Genomic DNA, 18,616 nt, shown 5'->3' on the forward strand with positions numbered 1-18,616 from the left:
TTTCTCTTTCAGCAATCTCCTTTCATGAAGGAGAAACTGAAGATGTGACTTTAGGGGGCCACAGCCTCTTGGTTTTGCTCTACGAAATCTGATTGAATAGCAGTCCAAGGGTCTTCTGCCACTGGGCAAAAGACAGGCAGGTATTCACCAAGTGGTTGGATTTTGTAGAATTCAAAGTATTTTCTCAAGAATGGTAAGTGTATAGGACTTGAGAAGGAAAAGGTGCAATCTGTGTGAAATTCTGTTTGAAACCACAGAAACCTCTCCACCTCCTCCCACACACCCTACTCATTTCTTCATTTAGATATATCCACCACACTTTCCAGTGGGGACTCAAAGCAGTTTACAGGTAAAGTGGGGCTGAGAGAGCTCTGACAGAACTGCTCGGTGAGAACAGCACTAAGAGGACTGTGATTGGCCCAAGATCACCCAGCTGGCTGTATGTGGAGGAGTGGAGAATCAAGCCCAACTCCCCATGTTTGAGGCCACCGCTCTTAACCACGACACCAAACTGGTATAAATGAATAAAATAAAATAAATCTTTTCACAGCAGGCAACAACATTTAGGGTATTTCACACTGGCTGCATTTCATATTTGCACCACATGATTCTATGTAGGGGGAAGCTGCTACATCTGATGTGTGTAAACTGGCCCTAGAATGAAGGATGGGCTGGCTTTTGCAGTGTGTCACCAAAAGTCACTTGCCTCCCAGCTCGTTGCCGCGTCCAAGGGAGTTGTTCGAGGGACGGCCTCTTCGTCTTCACTGCCTTGGCTGTTCCCATCTTCCAGTTCAAAGAGCGGCTCGAAGTTCTCCAGGTAGGGATTGGCACCTTGCATGAAACACAAAGGTGAAAGATCATGAACTTCTGCTGCCTTCCACAGTCGGTATGGGAAGGCCTTTGCCAGCCAAGATGCTTAGCTTCTCTGTTTCCACCAGGAAGAGAGATCAACTCCGAAGGAAATCTCCCCTTCACCCTGGAAGAGGCACTTCAATGGGAGTATGCAATGCGGCATGAAGGAGCATAAAGCAGTAACACTCCCTGCTGGCTCCACAAGAGGGGATTTGTGCACATGCAAAAGGCAGGGGCTTCCTGGACAGTATATTACAGAGAGGTCCTTCAGACCTACAGCTTCCCTACAGCAGTTTCTTCAAGATTAATAGGCAGGTAAGACATACATACACACACTGAGAACTTCTAGGCCATCTGTGTGTCTTACTTAGCTAGTTGCGACGGCTCAGACCCACCCAATCTTAGAAGCAAAACAGCCAGCCCTGGCCACCGAGGGCTGCTATGCAGGGGAAGGGAAATCACCTCTGTTGATCTCTTGCCTTGGGGCACTGTAAGTCAGCTGCAGCTGATGGTACTTTCCACCGCCAGTTGTTTAGGACTAAGAGCATACTCAAAGAGTAATTAAGTAGCAAAGTTTTTAGGGGCAGGTCCCACTGAAACGTGCAGGGGTCCTTTCTAGTGGATTGGGCTCTAGATATCCTTCTGCCCACCCTTTAGTGCATACTTGGAGTGTTAAAAGAGAGCTCTCCATTCTTAGGAAATACGAATAGTTTTGGTTTTTATGCACATAGGTTTGTTTTTTAACGTGAAAGGTCGTCTTTTAAGTGAGTCCGTCCTCAGCCCTTTAAGACTCCACAGCTGAGCATCGTCAAGAATCGGCCTTTTTGGATGCCAAAAACAAAGGAGGTTTATCATGAAAAAGGTAGCTTTAAAGAAACCCCTTTAATCTTTAAATTCTTTTTCTTGCATTACCATGCGCTTCCCAAATTAGATTCTTCTGGATGGAAGGCTCTACCCTCTTTAGATTTCTTTTTGCTACCTCTATTTTTAACAAAACACACAAACAATAGTATCTTCTTAGGGTCTTGAATGCCAAACACTGTCATGCGGTCACCTGTCTTCAACCAGCAGGGGGAGCTCAAATGCTACATGTTGGTAAATCTCCTTAGCTCAGTTCCAACGGAGTACAATTATGTATACATTATATTTGTGCTTGTGGAGGTAGAGCCTCCAACGCCGATTGGCTGACCTGACATCCAGTCACTTAGAGCAGGGGAACTCAACCAGTGGTCCTCAAAATGTTCATGGACTACGATTCCCATGAGCCCCTGCCAGCAAATGATGGCAGGAGTTCATGGGAATTGTAGTCCATGAACATTTGGAGGACCACAGGTTGACTACCCCTAACTTAGAGAGCAAAGCAAAGTCCTTTCCAATCCTGAGTCTGTGAGGGAAGGGAAATTGTCAGTTTAGCTGTGATTAAAACAATGGACGGCTGAGGACCATGAAGAGACCTTAAAAAGCAGGAAAGCTAAACAACAGGAATTCCAGAGGAAAGGAGGATGAACGAGCCACAAAAGAGGAACGTGAGGCAGAGAATGAGACTTGACTAAAAGGTCAGAGGAGAGAAGGAACTAAGAGACAAAGGAGCTGTTTAAGAACAGGGAATCTGAAGGAACTTCAGCACATTTAAGGATCAGGCTACTATTGAAGAGATATAGAAAGATTTACTTCAGAGGCTGGTTCACCGAAAAGGCAGCTGAAAGGAGTGAGCCAAAGGCAAAGACCTCAAAAATGGTGCTAAAGGAAAAAGTAGGGTGGAAAAATATCTCACAGGGCCTAGAAGCATGAAGGAAGTGGGCATCAGGTTAACGAGGGAGCATAGAGTTGCTATATCTGTAGACTCTTGACAGAAATTCAGCCAGGTGGCTTCTACTGGCACGGAAAGACCACTGTGATATACCTGATGGAGCCAAGAAGCAGAGGTGACAGGGTTGAATTTCCCAGTGGTTTAGGTTAGTCAGGAAAATAAGGCAAGTCCTTTAGCTGCAGCCTCTGAAATACATTGATTAATAGTGTTTTTTTAAGGGGAGGGGGATCTCTGTGTTCTTCTGTAGCAGCCACGGGCCTTACCTGCAGCTTTGAGAAGTGCTGCCAGCTTCGTAGAGCCTCTTCCAGCTGCTATGTGAAGTGGGGTGGTGCCATCGTACGTAATGCTGTCAACTTTGGCATCGCCCTGTTTTATTGTTCGTAAAAAAGGGCAGGTTAGCCTAGAACAGCTGTTGCCTCTACAACATTTTTCAGTCGTCCCAGAGGAAAAAGAGTCTGCAGAAAAATGAAGGCCTGATTCCAAACTTGATTGAACTGTTGCTCCTGCAGGAACTGCGGTTGGGTGTGGCTCAAGGCCCCATAGTATGCACTGTGTGTCTACAGGGGTTACAGCCCATAGAAATGTGAAATGACAAGCTCATTCACAAACAGCATAATCCCACGGAAGAACCTGGGTGGTGAAATAGTAAAGGCATAAACATAGCCATTGATTTCAAGAGCCAAGTATATAATTTCTAATGATTTTCAGTGCCCTAACCTGGATAACTCAGGCTAGCTTGATCACATCAGATCTTGCGTTGCTAGATCTCACAGCAGGGTTTGACATGCTAGACCACAAGCTTCTTCCTCACCGCCTCATCGACCTGGGGATATGGGGGACAGCCCTCCAACAGCTCTACCTGCTGATGGAGGGCCGGCTAGATGCCCCTCTGAACTCATTAACAGGGTGCTTGGAAACTGTAGGGGAATGGCTTAGAGCAGGGGTAGTCAACCTGTGGTCCTCCAGATGTCCATGGACTACAATTCCCATGAGCCCCTGCCAGCAAACGCTGGCAGGGGCTCATGGAAATTATAGTCCATGAACATCTGGAGGACCACAGGTTGACTACCCCTGGCTTAGAGGAACATCTGGAGGACCACAGGTTGACTACCCCTGGCTTGACTACCCCTAGCTTACCTGAAGCTGAACCCCTGAAACATGCAAGTCCTGTGGCTGGGTAGGAAAGGACCGGATCAGGAAACGTGCTTGCCCAAGCTGGATTGAGTGCAGGTTCCTTCTGCACCGACAGCCAGGAACTTGGGCATAATTTTTGATGCCTCCTTATCTATGAAGGCTCAAGCTACGAGAGCAGTGCAGCTGGCATTTTCCCAACTTCACCAAGCTAAGCTGCTAGCGCCCTATCTGGCCCAGAGCACCCACCCACAGTAATCAATGTGATGGTCACCTCCAGACTTCATTACTGCAACTCACTTTACATGAGCCTTCCCTTGTATCCCTGCTCTGGAAACTGCAACTGGTCCAGAATGCGGCTGCTCGGGACCTCACCTGAACACCCTGGAGGGCCCATATACAGATGGTTCTCTGGCACCTACAGTGGCTCCCAGCTGAATTCCAGATCTGGTTCAAGGTTTTGGTCTTAAGCATCCAGGCCATATGCGGACTGGGGCCCTGCATATCTGAGGGACCGCTTATCTGAATCTGTCCTATGGAGAGCTCTCAGATCAACTAATACCTACTGATTGGTGGTCTCTGGCCCCAGGGAAGTCCTCAACGAGAGCCAGGCCCTTTTTGGCCCTGGTTCCTGCTTGGGATGAGCTCCTGGGAGAAATCAGCGCCCTGATGGAGCTCATAGAGATGGAGCTGTTCTGCTAGGCTTATGGTTGAGGCCAGTGGGAATACAGAGAAAACATCCAGGCCTCTCTCCCCTTCGTGTAACTAGCAGTGTTAATGAACAATTTTTAAATTATTATACAATTTTAATGCTTTAACATAACTTCTAATAGTAATTACACGTCTTGGTTTTATGCGACTGTTACATAGTTACATAGTTACATAGACCAGTCACGAAGGAGCAGTAGAGAATTCTCAATATAAATAAAAATATACATCAATCTTGGAAGCTAAGCAGGGTCAGCCCTGGTTAGTACTTCGATGGGAGACCACGAAGGAAGAGACTCTGAATATCTCCTGCTTTGAAAACCCTACAGGGTCACCAAAAGTTGACTTCAACTTGATGGTTCTTTCCAAACACTAATGATTTCCATATGTGTAGGAAAGATCTTGTCATAACATTAACACATTATGGCCCAATCACAGAAGATCAAGGGTGGCTTAGGAGAGCTGCCATGAAAATGACACTCCTGCAAAACCTGCTCCTTTTACACGGAGCGCTCCCAATCCGGAAATAACTATAGTCAATTATTAGACGCAGAGGATTACCAATTGAATCTAAGAAGAAAGGAAAAAGTCAAGAATGGGTTTACCTAATATTGCTAAGAGAGAGATGGGATTGTCAAACAGCCAAGCCCAACCTGCCACTTTCTGTCATAACTCCAAGGGTTTGATTTTCAAAACTAGAATGGAAACAGCATAGCAGAACCTAGAGATAACTCAAGAGATTTTCAATAGGATACACTGATGATTCAGATTTGAGTCCAGTAGCGCCATAAGAGTCCAACAAGATTTTTGGGGTATAAGCTTTCAAGAGGCAAAGCTTTCTTTACCAGGGACAAGTAGAAATGGGCATTTTATGCACCCCAAACCTTGTTGATATCTAAGGTTCAACTGGACTTGAGTCTAGCTCTCCTTCTGCAGTTCAACACAGCTACCCTCTGAAACTCTCTAAAGATTTAACCATTGAAACACTCAGCTAATAATTCTACAGTTGATGGGCTATTCCGGGAGGTCTGAAACAAGCAAACTTTATCACCAATGGACCAAAAGGTAGGAATAAATCATTATTGTTTAAATAAAATGTTGTGCAATATCTGAAGAAGAAGAGTTGGTTTTTATACCCTGCTTTTCACTGTCTGAAAGAGTCTCAAAGCATCTTACAATCTCCTTCCCTTCTTTTCCCTGTGAGGAAGGTGAGGCTGAGAGAGCCCTGATATCACTGCTTGGTCAGAACAGCTTTATCAGGGCTGTAACGATCCCAAGGTCACCCAGCTGGCTGCATGTGGAGGAGCGGGGAACCAAACCTGGCTTGCCAGATTAGAAATTTTTGCTCTTAACACTACACCATGCTGGTTCTCTGCACTCTGCACTCTGTTGTTTGTAGCATGCAACAATCTTGGGCAAAGAAAAGTGGTAGACGGGTTATCTAGTTTTCACGTTGCCCAAGAAAAGCAAGACTCAGACAGGATATGCCTGAACAGTGTTATCGCCTGGTTTGACCTGCGGGTTGCGTGTTGCCTACTTTGACTTGGGTGGGAGGATTACAGTGACGGAGAACAGATCCTCCTTTGAAGAAGAAAAGAACCAGAGAATAGGTTTTTGCCCTCATGGTGTTCACCTCAAGGAGAAGGCAACCTGCCAGGGAGATATTTCCTTGTTCGACAGCCAGGTGTAAGGCAGTTCTCCCAGATTTTTGTTCCTGGGCGTTGACGTCGGCTCCAGCAGCAATGAGGCGTCTGAGACAAGACACGCTATTAGCCATCACAGCCAGGTGGATAGCACTGAGACCTGCAAGATAGAAGCACAGCCCTGTAATGAAGAGGAAACGCCATGCTACACAGAGCGGCAGGGAGGGTGGGTGGCTGAGATGTGTGCGCAAAAAGCTCAAAATGAGCCTCACGGCATCAGAAAGTGGTTTAATCAGATGCATGAAGTGAAATAGCACCACACAGATAAACCCACTTTGAACAAACAAACAAAAAATGTGGGTTTGAAAGGCCATAAAATGCAATAGGGATCACCTGTGATATTTCTAGGTATACCTTGGAAAATATACCAAGTAAGCAGACTGAACTCACAGAGAAGTCATTGGCGACGCCTACCTAGATACGTTAAGCAGAGTAACACCTATCACGTGCTAGAAGTTTATAGACCATGAATTTAACAATGTAAGAAGAGCCTGCTGGGTCAGGCCAGTGGCCCATCTAGTCCAGCATCCTGTCTCACACAGTGGCCAACCAGTTACCTTAGAGCAGGGGTAGTCAACCTGTGGTCCTCCAGATGTCCATGGACTACAATTCCCATGAGCCCCTGCCCATGTTTGCTGGCAGGGGCTCATGGGAATTGTAGTCCATGGACATCTGGAGGACCACAGGTTGACTACCCCTGCCTTAGAGGGCCCAAAAATGAGCACAAAGGCTGAGGGTCTCCCCTGCTGCTGCCACCTCTCAGCACTGATAGTCAAGAACCTGCTGCCCCTGTAGATGGAGGCTCCCTCCTATGACCATGGCCAATAGCCACTGATGGACCTCCCCACCATTTGATGAAGGGTACTGCAGTCCATGGAATTTGGTTGTTCTTGCCATTAGAGCACAGGCAAGGCTTGGACGAATCACAGAATCACAGAGTTGGAAGGGGCCATACAGGCCATCTAGTCCAAGCCCCTGCTCAATGCAGGATCAGCCCAAAGCATCCTAAAGCATGAGTTTATGACTAGGACTTCTGATAAAATGACATCATACCATGACACGGCCTGCCAAACGTTGGCTCGCCAGTGTCCAAACGGTGTCCAAACGTTGGCTCTCCAGGTAGCCCATGAACTACAATTACCATGAGCCCTTGCCAGCACAGATATCCGGAGAGCCACAGTTTGCCCCCCTGGCCTGCATAAACCACTAAAGACTTAAAGATTCTGTGAATTCCCCCATGTTTTCTTACCTTCGCTGTTAGGAAGGTTTTTCATCAGAGATGCCTCTTTGTGATGAAGCAGAACGTTCAGCACCTTCTCATCCCCTTGTTTGGTTGCCAGATGCAAGACCGAATTCCCATGCCGATCCAACAGAGTCACGTCTGCCCCCGCTCTCAGCAAGGCTTTCACCCCTCCTGCTTGCTTTGTGATGACAGCCAAGTGCAGAGGAGTCTGTTTAGAAAGAAGAAAATAACTATAAACATCAAGACACTAGTCAGACAAGTGTATGCCACTGAACAAACAACTAAATCTACCCAGTGAGAACTGATCACAAACCCAAGTTGATCATCATGACAGAGGACAGCCCAGAGGCATTCAATATATGACGGGCTGACAAAGAAGAAGAGCTGATTTTTATATCCTGCTTTTCTCTACCCCAAGGAGTAGAGAATCAAACCCAGTTCTCCAGATCAGAGTCTGCCACTTAAAAAAAAAAGATATATATTATTTTCATTTGTTAGAAAAGAATGTAAAGATTTGAAAGGGTACAGAAATGCAAAAGGGGTTGTGTATCATAATTATGTATCTTTAAAAAGTTATGTTACACAAGGTGTATGAAACAAAAAGTATTTCTCTCCAACACTCCCTTCATTATAATTTTTAAAACATCTATTAAATACAACATTTTGGATTTCAGATTCCATAGCTAATCTGTTCTACATCTACATTATTGATTTCAGATTCATTACATATTATAAGTTTCTGTCACCTCTACCTACTCAGTCTAACTTTTAACAAGAAGTACTATATCAGAATACAGAAAGAAAATTGGTTACGTATCTCATAATAAGGAAGAGGATATCTCTGCTCAGAAGCCACTTCTTTATACATTTTAATTTCAAGATGTTACATTTAAAACTTATTCTCATTCTGCTTCTACATTTCAATACATTTGAGTGGAAATTAGAGTTTGCCACTCTTCACCACTAGGCCAATGCGGCTACATCAGCATTCTAGCAAAGTTATACCTTACTTATTTGTTAACAGATCTATGCCAGCTTGTAAATTAATTCTAGAAGTGGTTCGTAATGCAATAAAAATTTGCTAGTAACTAGATTCTAGGAAGATCAGAAATTAAAGTAGGCCTGTGGACAATGCTCAACAGGTGAGAAAGTCCTGCCTCTCTAACCACCACCATCTCAAAAGGTAGACGGGTACATAGAAAAGCACTGTAATGGCTGGGTAGGCTCCTATGGGAGCATGTGGTCCTTCAGATACACCAGTCCCAGGCTATTTAGGATTTCCAAGGTAAGAACCAGCACTCTAAACTGTGCTTGAAAACAAGTACTATTTATTTATAGTACTAGAAACAAAGCCCATTGCAAGTTGGAATGCAATGGGTGCTAGGATGGGCTTTGAAAGGGAAGGGGCAGCCCGCCTCCACCCCCTGACCACGCCCCTCCCCCAGAGTCCGGTGGCCCTCTTCCCCCAGGCTTGGGGTCCCCCTCCCCCTCCCCCCTCCGGTTTTGCCGCCCCGTCCCCCCCCCCAAGTCCTCAGCTTCGGGGCGGCCAAAGGAGCCAAAACCTCTGGCGCCCGCCCCCTCCCCCTGAGCAGGGCCAGCACGTCAGGGATGGGCCAAGAGGCCAATTGGGAGCCGCGCACTGCGCAGCTCCCAACTAGCCCCGGACTGACATTCGGAGGGGCTAATCAGGAGCCACAAAGCGGCTCCCGATTGGCCCCTTTGGGTTTTTATCCCGGACTCGCCCAGCCCCTTTCTCCTCCCACCTAGGCCTTACTCTTTTATTCTTACCGCTCCTGCCGAGCAGTTTACAGAATGTGCGCAGTGTAGCCAGAAAATCCAAAGGACGTTCGGAGGTGTCTTGCCATTTCCTTCCTCCACCTCATGATCCCAAATGTTCCTTGGAGGAATTACCACCCAAATTCTTGGAGGCCTCCCATTCAAATACTAGCCAGGGTTGGCCCTGCTTAGCTCCCAAGCTCTCACAGGATTGGGCTTGCCTGGGCTACTGATCTTACTAATAGCTTATTTCATCAACACACGTCCTTGATCAAGTGAAGTCTCTGAACAACCTTCAAAGTCATCCCCACAAAACACTGCAACAATCTAACCTGGAAGAGATTAGAGCACAGATAATTATAGCCAAACCATGCTCTTCCAGCAAAAGACACAGCTGGCAACTCAACCAAAGTCAGTTAAAAGCACTACAGATGTTGTTCTGCCAGATGTTCTTCCAGAATTTTGCAACTTGCCACCTTTAATAGGAAATAGATACAGGTGAAACCCAACCTTCCACATGACGTTTGCATTCATCTATGATGTCTGTGCACCTGGCCAACAAGTAACAATTAGAGCCACCCATTGGTTGCAAGGACTTTAGCATCTTCAAGCACAAAGATTAATGCTGGAAGTCACCTTGGAGTCTGTTATCCCTATGGATCCTGATTACACAATGGGATCTGAGCATTCAAAGACTACTGTCCAAGGGAGAAACTGGGTCTAAAAGTTGACAAAGTCTAGCAGCTAATCTGTGTCTGTCTGTCTGATATCTGACATTTGAATCACCTGCCCTTGAGCTCTTTTCAGTACCACCTATCCAAAAGTGAGCTTCATGCTACAGAAGAAGCATGAATGTGATTTACAACTTAATACTTTTGACATACAAACCAAACCAACACTGTCAATCCTGTTCCTGACTGTTAAAATCCTAAAAAACAAAAGAATGTCGAGCAAACACACTCAGACAGGACAGCCCAAGGAACTAGAGGCTGCATGGGAAAGCAGAAGTATTAAGAAGCTAATTCCCTCACGTTTGCTTACTTATGAATCTGTTCTCACTACTGCTGTCCCTCAAACAAATAGCTACCTTAACTCTGTACAAATTAACTGCTCAGATTTCAACAAAGGACAGCAAAGCTGCCTAAGTAAGGGTCATCCTTTCCATTTGTTCCATACCTGGTACAGGTCATTTCTCACGTTGAGAACATCATCGGCATTGAAGCCTGCTATCACTTCTAAGAGGTTTCTCAGCAGTTCCATGTGAAGGTGAATAATCGCTAAGTGAAGGACACTGGCATTGGGCAAGAGGGAAAAAAAAAAGAAAAATTAAGTTGCAGAAAAGTCAACAGGTAGGGGAGAGTTGCATTTACTTACTTTCAATTATGCTTTGTTAGAATGTTTTGTGGACATGAACACATGTAGATGCCAGGATTGGTCCTGCTGGGCTTACTTTCCATGCATCCTCACAAAGTTGGAACACAACCTATGCACAGATGCTCTGTTCTCACCTTCTGATGAATGCATGGAGTGTGGAATTCCATGAATTCATATCTATGGATACAGTTGCATGAAAAAGGCTACAGCTGATAAGATTTGCATTTGCCAATGGGAAATGGATTGTCAAAGCTTCATAGGAAGAATACCTACAGAGCTTCCCCTAAATGCTAGAAGATTCAAAAGCAAAAAATGGTAGTTTGCAAAATGTTCGCTCCTTTACCATTCTGCAGGGAAACAAAATTAGAATTTGCATAATTCCTAGAGCTGGTCTCAAGATCTTACCCAATAAATTATTTTTCCTATGGGGATTTCCCAGTTGTTGGGCTAGCCATGACTGTTCTTCGTTTTAATACCGAATGTGAATGAGTATTCTAAGATTCAGAAGGGTAACTTGAAAATGTAATATGTAAGGGGGGGAGGGGACCCACACTTAACATATACATTTTAAAAACAGTTTTACAAAGTCCTCTTTCTCTGGCTCTAAGCATTGAGACCACAATTGCTAGGTCTGCATTGATTCCTATTTAATAACTGATTCAATATGTGGAAAAGACAAACAGAAGATATCTAAACATTCATGAAAACGCATTACTTGCATTCCCCTCCATACATACTAATTCTTAATATGTGTCTTATTGATTCAGTTTGAAAATTTCCTCCTTGGTGAAACTAGTCCTGGTCTTGCTATTGTGGACCTCCTAAACACTGCATCTTTTCTTTGCACATATCAATCAACCAACAAGTAAACCTCCCATAGAACTTTAGGATCCAATATATGAAAAGTCTTCAAGGACAGACCAACCTAAACGGCTCCTTCTCTCCTCCCTACATAGGCACTTAGGAGAGCAAAGATCAGGGCCTTCAGTAAGTACAAATTTGACCTATGATGTCAGGGGCTTCTACTCTACCCGCCAATCCTTGGATCTTAAGTGCTGCTATACAAGGTCATATCAATGGCTCGTGGGATTTCAAGAGACAAGAAGAGCTGGCCTTTCTCTGACTTCCCTTAAGAATTCCAAAATGAGAGAGACACTGCCTGTGAACACAAAGATTCTATTTAACTATCATTGTTAATAGCTGAGGATTACATATCACTGCTGAGACCCAGATGCCATTTAAAATAGGCCCATGGTTGACATGGATACTGGGATAGAGTTTGGCTGCTCACAGGATCGACTCTCTTTGAGCATCAGTGGAACAACGTGGAAAGGAACCATGTGGCCCCTTCCTAATGTATCGACTGGGCCTGAAAAACAGTGCATCAGTGTTTAGCGTTTGTGTTGTGCGTATCCCTATCCACTCACCTAATTCTGACTATTACAGAAGTATTTCATATATTGAGACATGCTGTGCTTTCCTGCTGAGAATATAACTGGATGCAAAATAAATATCTCCCTGCCTTTCATAAACAGGTAGGTAAAGGGAACAAACAAAACCTCAATGGAATATGCTTTAGGGTCAATTTGCTATTTTATGCAATTGAGTCTCATGCTGCAAACCTTATTTTGGAAGTCCAAATTACAGCTCTAAGCATTTTCTTTTCCAAGAAGTGGATTTTTTTTAAAGATACAATTTCGAGCTGTGAAGTAGGTGGGATAGAAGCCACACCACCGATAAACACCGAATCACACCTGACAAATATATTCATGTCACCACAACCTATGTTGGTCAAGTGGCTACATTACACATCAGAAGGACTGGATCGCACAGGTTGTCTTAATTGTCAACAAATTATCTTAAGAGTTTGCAAAAATAGGTTCCCTGGAGCGTAACTATTCTAACTGCCAATTTAAAACGATGTGTTTGCAGATATTTGCAAGCTTTTTAAAAAAGACAACCTTGCCTTGTAGGCATCAATCTGTAGCAGGAGTGGCCAAACTGTGGTTCTCAAGATGTCCACAGACTACAGTCCATGGACATCTGGAGAGCCAGAGTTTGGCCACCCCTGATCTACAGCAGTTGCCTAAATCCTATCCCTTTCTCCTCCTTCTTTTCCAGCCAGGGTTGTAGTAATAGGTAGGTTAATATGAATTTATTGCCATTTATACTCTCTACACATTTGACATGAATTATATGCTTGATACTGTATATCTGAATCTATCAGCAACCCTATGACCTAATTATTTAAAGCAATGAACTTAAAAATATTAAAATGGGTCAGATGTCTACATGAATCCAACTTTTATAACTCCTGCAAAAGACTTCTAGGGAAAAAGAATCCCACAGCTCTAAAGCAATCCAGCAAAACATCTGTCCTTGGGCTTGACAGTGCAAATTCAGTACGGAGATGTGGTCAAGAGCAGGGGTAGTCAACCTGTGGTCCTCCAGATGTTCATGGACTGCAGTTCTTATGAGGCCCTGCCAATCTTTGTTGAGCTTAAACCTCAGCCTGCCCTCCTACAGATTGTGCATCTAATTATTTCTCCCCAAGCATTTCCTCGTAAAGAGAGATAGGAAAATCAGATCGAGAGGCTTATTATGTGGCAAACATCTACAGCTACGTTGCAACATATGCCTTTGAGCAAGGATATGTGAACAAATCTCTTCTCTCAAAGAAGGGAATATCCCATCAGTGTATATTTTATTCCAAGAGGAAAAACACACACCTCATCCCAGCGCCAGACAACCTATGTGTGCAGACTAGGCCCTATGTGTGCAGACTAGGCCCTGGAGTCCCACACAGGACAAATCCCAACCTGCTGATTCTGGTTCTCTGATGGAAGTGTCTGTTCTTCTTCTTTTTATCCTTTACCTGGCTATTGGTGGAGCACGTTATCCCCTCAGCCACTATGCTGCTGTAGGTGCCGCTGGAATTTTTGCCTTGTTTATAACATGTTTCCACTCTTGCTGATTGGTGGCAGCAGTTTTGGCCATGTGGATAGTCAATCTCTGGTTTCTAAGGTCTTCCTCGATCTGTTTGAGCCATGTTTTCTTTGGCACCAGTCATTGGATCTTCCATTCAGTTGGTTGTCACCAGAGGAGTTAATGAGGCAATCTGCTGGTGTCCATTCTGCAGACATTGCCAGACCATAGCAGTCTGCACTTTTGGATTTGTTCTTCAGTTTGCGGCTGGTTGTCATATTTTGTCCAAATTGTCCAATTTCAGTTATGACCACATACAGAATCTGAGTCAGGCATTGCATTTGGAAGGTCTTGAGTTTGTTTATGTCAGGTTTTAGTAAAGTCCATGTATCTGACCCATATAGGAGGATTGGCAGGATTAGTGTCCAGAAGAGACCATCTTTGGTCTTGAGAGATGTTTGTCTTCTTCCAGAGGCATCATTTGAGTGTAGCAAATACTGATGTTGCTTGGCCAATCCTATCGTGGGCTTCAGTGGTAGATGACACTTTCTTTTCTTGCACCAATGAGCCTACAAGACTACAACTACTGAAGAGCTAGTCTTCTAGCACCAACTTGATATTGCCACCAATGAATAAGGATGGAGTGATCAATGGTATCAAAGCACACTGAGATCTTAATAACAGCAATGAAGATGATTCTCCTCTGTCCAGCTTTAAACTTAGTCTATCAGTGCAAATGAAACAATCCTATTTAACTGAAGATCCCTGCAATTCAGGATGCAAAGCTTCCATGGAGCTTCTGGCTGTCCCTCTCAGAGTCCTGATTCTGTATCTACTTACACTTAATCTAAGAGGCCAATGATCAAAGCACTGTGTTCTGAGGAGAACTGAGGTTCTTCAGAACGTACCAGGGACAACTTGCAAGAAAAATACCTTTGTTCTGTTTCTTGGTTACCAAGCTTGCTGTGCAATATGCAGGTATATTACAGAGATAAGTCAAAGTTCACATGGGACAATAATGAGGCCCAACAAGCAGGGTAGCATTCCACGTGAATTGAGTATACATGCTAGAACATTTCCCCCACTTCAGTGATCAGAATCCCCTTCAGTGCCTGGCAGGGATACTTCTGCAGAAACACTATTTTGAAAGGCTTCCCTGAACATTGAAAGTTTGAAAAACCCTGCAATAGAAGCTAAAGCCTCACAGCTGGGTGAGTGCTTTTTTCCTTCATGCTAGTTCCAAATGAGCCTCTTGTGGCGCAGAGTGGTAAGGCAGCGACATGCTGTCTGAAGCTGTCTGCCCATGAGGTTGGGAGTTCAATCCCAGCAGCCGGCTCAAGGTTGACTCAGACTTCCATCCTTCCGAGGTCGGTAAAATGAGTACCCAGCTTGCTGGGGGGTAAATGGTAAGGACTGGAGAAGGCACTGGCAAACCACCCTGTATTGAGTCTGCCATGAAAATGCTAGAGGGTGTCACCCCAAGGGGATACCTTCACCTTTAGTTCCAAGTATATATTGTAACATGGCCTTATCAGAGAGTTCATAAAGGGTAGGCTCTTGAGTCAAAGACATGAAATTGCTTGCGAATTGGAGGAAGAAAACTAGGCATTCCCAGGAGCAATCACTGTAAGCTTAGGCAAGGAATCCTGTGACAAATAATGTAAGCTATCGCCAGGAACAGGCGACAATGGCTTTCACAGGGTGTCCTGAGACACTGAGTTAAGCTGCAAGTGACTGTGGCAACAGGCCCATCCCGTGATTGCTGACACCATTTTAGAAGCATTTATAGTTCTTTCAAAATTGTTGTTGTTGTTGTTGTTATGTGCGAAGTCATGTCTGACCCATCGCGACCCCATGGACAATGATCCTCCAGGCCTTCCTGTCCTCTACCATTCCCTGGAGTCCTTTTAAGTTTGCACCTACTGCTTCAGTGACTCCATCCATCCACCTCATTCTCTGTCGTCCCCTTCTTCTTTTGCCCTCGATCACTCCCAGCATTAGGCTCTTCTCCAGGGAGTCCTTCCTTCTCATGAGGTGGCCAAAGTATTTGAGTTTCATCTTCCACTGGAGAAGGCAATGGCAAACCACTCCAGTATCTTTGCCACGAAAACTCTATGGACAGTTCAAAATTGTTACAAGGCCCCAATCTGGATGGGAGGCAGCAGACCCAGGTGGTCTTGTCCCCTCACACCCTTTCAAAGGCAGCAACAGGCCCTCCCTTGGCTGTTTCAGCATTTGAAAAAATTCAGGGGACGGGAGAAATGAGAGCTCCTAGGGACACCCCACTACATGCCTGATGTCGATCAGGGTCTCATGGCAATCTTTAAAGAGCTAGATGCTTCTAAAATAGTGTTGGCAGCCACAGAATGGACCTGTGACCATTGTCCCTTGCAGAGCTCCCCAAAATCGGATCCTCCCTGAACTTCTGAAGGTGATGGATGATCCATCTTACGTTTAGGTTGGCTCGTCATAATCTTCCCCTTCCTTTTCATTCATCTTTTCTACAGCTCTCTGGACCATTCCCGTCATATTTCAACCAAATATCTCTTGAAATAAATGCATTAAAAGAAAAGAAAAACAAAAAACAGCTTGCTGAGGTCTATAAAAGAGAAAGGCTTGCTGAAAAAAGGTCTAGGATGAGCTTGATCTGGTCTAGAAGGCATAAGGGATTCAGGTGCCAGAAAGACACATCCTGTTTTGAAATGTTAGATGAGTCAAACCATCTCCTCGCTGTCTAAATGAGAATCACCAACAGCGTATGAATCATAGCCATGCAACCTCATTTTGGAACTGTGACTTTCCCTTTAATGCATCATATCAAAAGCGAGAAGCCATCTATAAACAGAACAATATGACATTCATCTCTCCAGTGTCCAAAATTAAAAAGTTAAAAAGAACATGACAAAGAATAATAATTTCAAGTATGAGTTCAGAGCAAAAGAACTCTTTCAAGCATTTGGGGAATTACCTTTCCCATGGGATATGGAAGCAGCCACCCACCCTTTTAGAGGAAGAAAAGGAACTACAGACTTACTTGTCACCATTTTCATCCTGGACTGTGGTCAGGTGCCGCTGGACAGCCAGGAGCATCTTCACATCCCCTGTGACTGCGTAGTCAAAAAGGGCATTGGCATGACGCTTCGCAAGCTCCATAGCCTTCTCCAAAAAGAAACCATCTGTAGAGTGAGAGAAAGAGGTCATTGCCACCGTCAGACTCCCATAATTTTCCAGTGTAACAATCAAATTCAACTGTAGTATATAGCAGCTGTCCCCAACCCCCAGTCCGGGGACCGGGACTGGTCCGTGGATCAGTCAGTACCGGGCCGCGGCTCCTCCTCGTCCTCCTCCCCTGCCACTCTGCCGCCGGGTCACCTGCCACTCTGCCGCTGGGGCTCCCCCTCAGCGTGGCACTGCGCAGCTGCTGCTGGCAGCGCCCCCCAGTGGGCGGCGGGAAGTCAAGGGTGCTGGTGAGAAAGCAAGTGGAGCAGGGGCTCAGGTGGCAGCAGTGACATCCCTCGGCAAAAGACTATCCCCCCTGGCCTCAGTAAAATGGCTACCACCTCTTAATGTATCTTGCCTAGAATACTCTACAGCAGAGGTGGGCAAACTGTGGCCCTCCAGAAGTCCATGGACATCTGGAGGGCCACAGTTTGCCCACCCCTGTCCTACAGTATCTCCATACATCAGTTGTGACTTGATGGAGAAAACAACATAGCATCAATTGACTGAAATCTTCATACAGAGCAGAGGTCTGTAAGGAAACAGTCAACAGGCAATGGCATTTTGAAAACAGCTAACACAAACGTAATTCCACTGAGGTAGTACAAGTCCACTGAATGTGTTCAGCTTTCTTAAGCGACGACTCAAGCTAAACCAGAAAATGGCCTAGGTCATGTGTGAAACAGGGAGTTGTCTTCTTATGAGACATGGAAGCAGACATAGGAGGAAGCGTGAATGACTCACAGATCCTTCCTCACCTCCACGTTTTCAGGTCTCATGCACAGTGGAGAAGAAGTGAATGGTCCCTTCTGAATGGACAGAAACACACATTCTGTCCACACAAGACACTGAGTGGATGTATCTATTCTGCCGCTGAATGCTGAGCCTACTGACATCAATTCTTGGGAAACTATATTTTTTCCAGCCTTTGAACACTTTTTACTCCAGGTGTCACAATGTTTTATTTTGATTTCTCATTTTTGTGTGGACAACCTCCGAAGGGCAAGATGGTAAAAAAAGAAAAACAAGTATACTTGCCTCTAGTTTCCTCTATAAATAGTTCTGAAACATTTCAAAGTTGATTCAGAGCAAGCCCACAGACTGCTCACAACAGTGCAGTAAGTTTCAGATTTAATAAACTGTTTTAGCCCTGAAATACTGTTTCATAGCATTCTGCAATTGGGAATACACTATTCTCCTACACCTAACAATATATGATTTTTTGGCAAAATATACCATATAACATCCTATTCACCTCCACAACACAACTGAGGGAACATATGGCCAGTGGAAATATGGTTCTCCATGTCTAGGAAGCATTTGTGTTTGGACCATTTCCATTTTTTGGGGAACCTCAGGAACAGAATGGTATCCAGTGGTTTGTGGGGAGTGAAAACTTCATAGGAAGTCAGCAGAAACTGGATACCTATCTGTTCTTCTCTCTGCCTTTCCACAAATGGAAGAAGAGATCACACAAGTTATACATGGTGGGGGAATCCTGCCAGTGGTTGTAAACCTCTATGCCATATCCCACTCCCCCCCCCCAACTTTTTGGATCAGTTTTTTAATTGGCACCAATTATTACATGGAAAGGTTCTCAGTATGTAGCAGTGAACCCTTTATTTTAAAGATCCAGACAGTATTTGCTTCCACCCCGTTACAGACATTACAATAGCAATGGCTTTAACAGAGACTGGGTAGCCATCAAAAGATATCAATAGATATCTAGATATCGGGGGAGATATCAATAGAAGTTCTCAGTTTAGGGAGTGAATCCTTCTGTTTCGAAGACTGATACAACTTTGCCATTCTGAAAGTGAACATGCGAAGTCCAAGTCTTCAAGATTTTCCTGCCCAAAGGAATTACAAGGAGTC

At 44.7% G+C, this 18,616-nt stretch overlaps 1 protein-coding gene across 1 annotated transcript in view; it reads right to left on the reverse strand.

The window, feature by feature from the left end:
• Positions 1 to 18,616, reverse strand: part of NFKB1 (nuclear factor kappa B subunit 1) — a 73,726-nt gene that overhangs the window by 5,413 nt on the left and 49,697 nt on the right. Inside the window, exons 15-20 of the mRNA XM_077300761.1 lie at positions 16,557 to 16,698; positions 10,400 to 10,514; positions 7,454 to 7,655; positions 6,135 to 6,304; positions 2,926 to 3,028; positions 707 to 831 (exon numbers count right to left, since the gene is read on the reverse strand). Coding sequence (XP_077156876.1) covers positions 707 to 831; positions 2,926 to 3,028; positions 6,135 to 6,304; positions 7,454 to 7,655; positions 10,400 to 10,514; positions 16,557 to 16,698 — 857 coding nt within the window. The remainder of the gene's footprint in view (positions 1 to 706; positions 832 to 2,925; positions 3,029 to 6,134; positions 6,305 to 7,453; positions 7,656 to 10,399; positions 10,515 to 16,556; positions 16,699 to 18,616) is intronic.

Source organism: Paroedura picta, chromosome 10 (genome assembly GCF_049243985.1).
Source record: "Paroedura picta isolate Pp20150507F chromosome 10, Ppicta_v3.0, whole genome shotgun sequence".
Classification (NCBI taxonomy): domain Eukaryota; kingdom Metazoa; phylum Chordata; class Lepidosauria; order Squamata; family Gekkonidae; genus Paroedura; species Paroedura picta.